This window comes from Corapipo altera, unplaced genomic scaffold (genome assembly GCF_003945725.1).
Source record: "Corapipo altera isolate COAL_440 unplaced genomic scaffold, ASM394572v1 131323, whole genome shotgun sequence".
Classification (NCBI taxonomy): domain Eukaryota; kingdom Metazoa; phylum Chordata; class Aves; order Passeriformes; family Pipridae; genus Corapipo; species Corapipo altera.
In genome coordinates, this window is record NW_020886449.1 from 1 (window position 1) to 5658 (window position 5658).

General features: G+C 57.7%; 2 protein-coding genes across 2 annotated transcripts; both read left to right on the forward strand.

The window, feature by feature from the left end:
• Positions 1 to 76: 76 nt before the first annotated feature.
• LOC113941202 (carboxypeptidase A1-like) lies at positions 77 to 815 on the forward strand (the record flags this gene model as incomplete). Its single annotated transcript, XM_027632359.1, has 2 exons — positions 77 to 206; positions 282 to 815. Coding segments are annotated over 2 exons (318 nt in total), but the record flags the coding sequence as incomplete, so codon positions are not given.
• A 666-nt stretch (positions 816 to 1481) lies between these two features.
• LOC113941203 (carboxypeptidase A1-like) lies at positions 1482 to 5329 on the forward strand (the record flags this gene model as incomplete). The annotated part of the gene is made up of 9 exons (XM_027632361.1): positions 1482 to 2022; positions 2194 to 2275; positions 2904 to 3038; positions 3124 to 3225; positions 3319 to 3420; positions 3513 to 3614; positions 3722 to 3832; positions 4656 to 4746; positions 5099 to 5329. Coding segments are annotated over exons 1-9 (1021 nt in total), but the record flags the coding sequence as incomplete, so codon positions are not given.
• Positions 5330 to 5658: the final 329 nt, after the last annotated feature.

Sequence of the window (5658 nt, forward strand, 5' to 3'; positions counted from 1 at the left end):
TCTTGTCCCACCACATCCCATCACTTTGGGGCTCTTGTCCCACCACATCCCACCACTTTGGGGCTCTCATCCGAAGGTCTTTGCTCCCCCAGCCCCCTCACTTCTGGGCTCTCCCTTGCAGAACGAGCTGGCCAAGAAGGCCGTGAGCGACTTGGCCGCCGTGTACGGGACCAATTACACCTTCGGCAGCATCGCCGACACCATCTGTGAGTGTCCCTCCCTCCCTCCCTCTCCCCTGATCCATCGGGAATGTGATCCCAGCTGCCCTCCTCTCCCCGCAGACACGGCAGCAGGCACCACCGTCGACTGGGCCTACGACCAGGGGGTGAAATATTCCTTCACCATGGAGCTGCGGGACACGGGGCGCCACGGCTTCCTCCTGCCCAGCTCCCAGATCCTGCCCACGGCCACCGAGACCTGGCCGGCCCTGCTGGACATCATGGTCCACGTCCTGGAGCACCCCTACTGAGCCCAGAGCCTCCCCCTTCCCTCACCCCAATAAATCATCACGGACGCTCCCTGCTCCAGCCCTCTGTTTTTCCTTGGAAATGGGTTTTTTTATCCCCCCCTCGTGGCTTTGGCCCTACAAGTGCCCAACATTTGGAGCCCTGAAGGACGTGGGAGGAGGAGGAGGGTGGTTTTTGGGGCAGCCAAACCTAAATCTGGGGTGGTTTTGAGCAGTTTTGCTCCATCATCCCTTCCCCAGGCGCCTTTTTTTCCACGTGGAATGGCCGTCACCTGCTCTGACCTCCGGCCCAGGCCAAGCTTTAAGCCAGTTCCCCAGAGCAGACTTTAAACCAGATTCCCAGGCCAAGCTTTAAAACAGATTCCCAGGGGCAAGCTTTAAATGAGATTCCCAGGGCAAATTCTTTAAACCATATTCCCAGGGCAAGCTTTAAGCCAGGTTGTTTAAACTAGATTCCCAGGCCAGATTCTTTAAACCAGGTTCCCAGGCAAGACTTTAAGCCAGATTCCCAGACCAGACTTCAAACCAGATTCCCAGGCCAAGCTTTAAACCAGATTCCCAGGTCAGATTCTTTAAAACAGACTCTTTAAACCAGATTCCCAGGCCAGATTCTTTAAACTAGATTCTTTAAACCAGATTCCCAGATGAGACTTTAAGCCAAATTCCCAGGCCAGACTTTAAACTAGATTCTTTAAACCAGATTCCCAGGCCAGACTTTAAACCAGATTCCCAGGACAAGCTTTAAAACAGATTCTTTAAACCAGATTCCCAGGACAAGCTTTAAACCAGATTCCCAGGCCAGATTCTTTAAACCAGATTCCCAGGGCAAGTTTTAAGCCACATTGTTTAAACCAAATTCCCAGGCCAGATTCTTTAAACCAGATTCCCAGGCCAGACTTTAAGCCACATTCCCAGATCAGACTTTAAACCAGATTCCCAGGCCAAGCTTTAAACCAGATTCCCAGGCCAGATTCTTTAAACCAGATTCCCAGGCCAGATTCTTTAAACCAGATTCTTTAAAACAGATTCCCAGGACAAGCTTTAACCAGACACTTTAAACGACATTCCCAAGCCAAGCTTTAAGACAGATTCTTTAAACCAGATTCCCAGGCCAAGCTTTAATCCTGATTCCCCACCACCACGGCCCTGGTTTAGGGATCCAGCCCACAGGTCCCTCCGTGCAAAAACGGGCATCTCCCGCTTTCCCAACCCAAATTTATCCTTTCCCTCCCCACCGAGGGTGGTGGGATTTTGGCACCTCCCTGTCCCACCTCGCAGGTGACTCACCCGTGGCCCTTGCAGGTTCCTGGAACAGGTTTTTCCAGGTCTGGGAATGCCGTGGATGGGGGACAGCACGGCCTGACCTTGGCTGGTCCCAGGCAGGGCCTTCCCACGGCCCTGGGAAAAGGGGCAGCTGCGGGCGCCGTCCCAGAGGGATTTAAGGGACTCTAGGGCAGTTTTGGGACACAAGAGCAGCTGTCCCCACTGACCATGAGGGTTCCCGTGCTCTTGGCCGCCTTGGTGGCCGTGGCCACCTGCACCGAGACCTTTGTTGGGTACGGGGGACACGGGATGGGGACACTGCTGGCTGGGGAAGGAGGGGCTGGGTCAGCCCTGAGGGGGCTCAGAGCAGTTCCCCGAGGTGGGGGGATGGATGGGGTGGGAATTAGGGTGGGTCAAGGGGGCTGGAGTCTGTCCCACACCCCCCAAACCCTTTGACCCCACAGGCACCAGGTGCTGCGCGTGGTCCCCACCAGCCACAAGGAGCTGCAGACGCTGCAGGAGCTGCAGGGCCTGGAGCACCTCGAGGTACTGGGGGCATTTTGGGGGTGGGTTTTGGGGCTGGATTGGGGGTTGGGGTTGGGTTTTGGGCTTGGAGTTTGGAGTTGGAGTTTGGAGTTGGGTTTTGGGGTAGGAGCTGGGTTTGGATTTTGGGGTTGAAGTTGGATTTGAGGGTTGGATTTTGGGGTTGGAGCTGGGTTTTGGGGTTGGAGTTTGGGATTGGATTTTGGGGTAGGAGTTTGGGGTTGGATTTTGGGGTTGGATTTGAGGGTTGGATTTTGGGGCAGGACTTGGAATTGTATTTTGGGGTTGGAGTTGGATCTGAGGGTTGGATTTTCGGGTAGGAGCTGGAATTGGATTTTGGGGTTGGAGTTGGGGGTTGGATTTTGGGGTTGGACTTGGATTCAGGGTGGGATTTGGGGGTTGGATTTTGGGGTTTGGATTTTGGAGTGGGATTTTGGGCTTGGATTTGGGGCTGGATTTGGAGGACAACCCCCCCGGCCCATATCCCTTGTTTTACACCCTCCCTGCTGTAAAGCTGGGATGGGGCTGGATTTGGGATGGTGGGAAACAATCTGGTGCTAGGTGGGGGGGGTGCAGCCTGGGGCAGGATCCCAGTTTCTTCCCTCTCCCACCTGGATTTCTCCCTGTCCAGCTGGATTTCTGGCTGGCTCCCCGTGGCCTCGGCTCTCCCGTGGATATCCGGGTGCCCTTCCCGAGCCTGCAGCCTGTCAAAGCTCACCTGGAGGCCAGCGGGGTGTCCTACTCCATCATGATCGAGGACGTGCAGGTCAGTGGAGGAGGAGGGCAGCTGGCTGAGACTCAGGGTCTCATCCCGGTGGGAATTAGGGCCCATCCCGCCCCGTGTCCCCCAGGAACTTCTGGATGAGGAGCGGAGGGAGATGATCCGGAGCAGCCGCCAGCTGCCGCTCTCCACCAGCACCTTCAACTACGAGGCCTATCACACCCTGGACGAGGTGAGAGACACAAGATTCGGGGCATTTTGGGGGGGAAAAAGTGGCATCCTGGAATTGCTTGAGACCAACTCCCCCCTCATCCCTCTCTCCCAGATTTATGCCTTCATGGACCTGCTGGTGGCCGAGAACCCCAACCTGGTGAGCAAACTGGAGATCGGCCGCTCCACTGAGGACCGGCCCCTCTACGTGCTCAAGGTGAGGGGTTGGGGTCTGGGGGGTGACTGGGGAAGGGGGAGTGGGGTCAGGGACAAAGGACAAAGCCAACTTCCACCTCTCTGCTGTCCCAGTTCAGCACAGGGGGCTCGAACCGCCCGGCCGTGTGGATCGACACCGGGATCCACTCCCGCGAGTGGGTGACTCAGGCCAGCGGGGTCTGGTTCGCCAAGAAGGTTTGGACACTCCCCACACCCACCTTCTGTCCCCCAAAGGTCCTACAGCCACTGTGGGACCCAGGGGGTGACCCCCAGGGAGCCCTCAAACCTCCTGTCCTTTGTAGATTGTCGACGACCACGCCAATAACGAAGGGGTGGCCTCCATCCTGGACACCATGGACATCTTCCTGGAGATCGTCACCAACCCCGATGGCTTTGCCTACACCCACAGCACGGTACCGCCCCCAGCTCCCCCTCCCTGCTTCCTACAGGGTGGGAAGGGGAGCAGCACTGGGAGCTGCTCATCCCTGGGAGGTCAAAGCCTCCTTGTTCCACTTCCATGGGATGGGACTGGAGAGTGAGACTGGAATCCTGAACATCCCTGGGAGGTCAAAGCCTCCTTGTCCCTGTTCCCATGGGATGGGACTGGAGAGCGGGACTGGAATCCTGCACATCCCTGGGAGGTTAAAGCCCCCTTGTCCATGTTTCCATGGGATGGGAAGGGGAGCAGGACTGGGGTCTTGCACATCCCTGGGAGGTCAGAGCTCCTTGTCCCTGTTCCCATTGGGTGGGAAGGGGAGCAGCACTGAGGTGCTGCACATCCCTGGGAGGTCAAAGCCTCCATGTCCATATTTCCATAGGATGGGACTGGTGAGCAGCATTAAGGTGCTGCACATCCTTGGGAGGTCAGAGCCTCCTCATCCCTGTTTCCACGGGATGGGAAGGGGAGCAGGACTGGGGTTCTGAACACCCCTGGGAGGTCAGAGCTTCTCGTCCCCATGGGACGGGAAGGGGAGCAGGACTGGGGTGCTGCTCCTCCCAGGGAGGTCAGAGCTCCTTGTCCCCATTTCCATGGGATGGGAAGGGGAGCAGGACTGGGGTTCTGAACATCCCTGGGAGGTCAGAGCTCCTTGTCCCTGTTTCCACGGGATGGGAAGGGAAGCAGGACTGGGGTGCTGCTCCTCCCTGGGGGGTCAGAGCCTCCCTGTCCCATTCCCATGGGATGGGGAGGGCATTCCCTGGCCCTGCCCAGCAGCTGAGGTGGCTCTGCCCTTCCAGAACCGCATGTGGCGCAAGACCAGGTCCAAGCACGCGGGTGCCATCTGTGTCGGCGTCGACCCCAACCGCAACTGGGACGCAGGATTTGGAGGTCAGAGCCTTTCCACTCCCCCTCTGGGGTGTTCCCACTCTCCAGGTGGAGGCTCTGAGGCCATTCCCGGCTCACAGATCCCTGGGGATGAGGTGGGGTCTGCTCTGCGTGGCAGAGACGAGGCCTGGGGGCCCCGCCAGGGTTTGAGGAGCAGCAGAGCGGGGACCAGAAGGGAAAGTCTCTGTACAGATCTCCAGGAGCAGCCTCAGGAGTGTTCCTCGCCAGCCACACCTGAGGGGTGGGAAAAACTCTTGGGGTTGGAAAGGGAAAAGACCCTTTTTCCCTTGGGACTCTTTGAGCCACCCAAGTGCCACCAAAGCCCACCCTGTTTTCCCTCTCCTGTTCCCCACAGGGCCTGGGGCCAGCGGGAACTCCTGCACGCAGACCTACCACGGCCCCTACCCCAACTCGGAGCCTGAGGTCAAATCCATCGTGGACTTCGTGAAGGACCACGGGAACATCAAGGCCTTCGTGTCCATCCACAGCTATTCCCAGCTCCTGCTCTATCCCTACGGATACACTGCCACCCCGGCCGCAGATGAGCAGGAGCTGGTAGGGCCCCTGGGGAGGTTTGGGGGGGAGAGTGGGTGACGTGGGGCTGCTCTTCTCCTCCTTCCAGGCACCTCCATCCTGCCCCATGGAGCAGTGGGAAGCTCTGGCTCCTCTGCCAGCCCCTGGGAATTGAGCTTTGTGATCCTTTTTGTCTGGGGCATGAGGGAAAATCCTCTCCCACAGGCTGGATCCCACAGGCTTTGACTTTCTGCAGCTCACCTTTTCCTCTTCTTTACCTCATCTTCTTCCCTTTTCCCGTCCTTTGGCTCCACCTTTTCCCTTCCTGGGCTCATCTTTTTCTCTCCTTTAACTCACCACTTCCCCTCCTTTGACTCATCTTTTCCTCCTTTTTAGCTCATC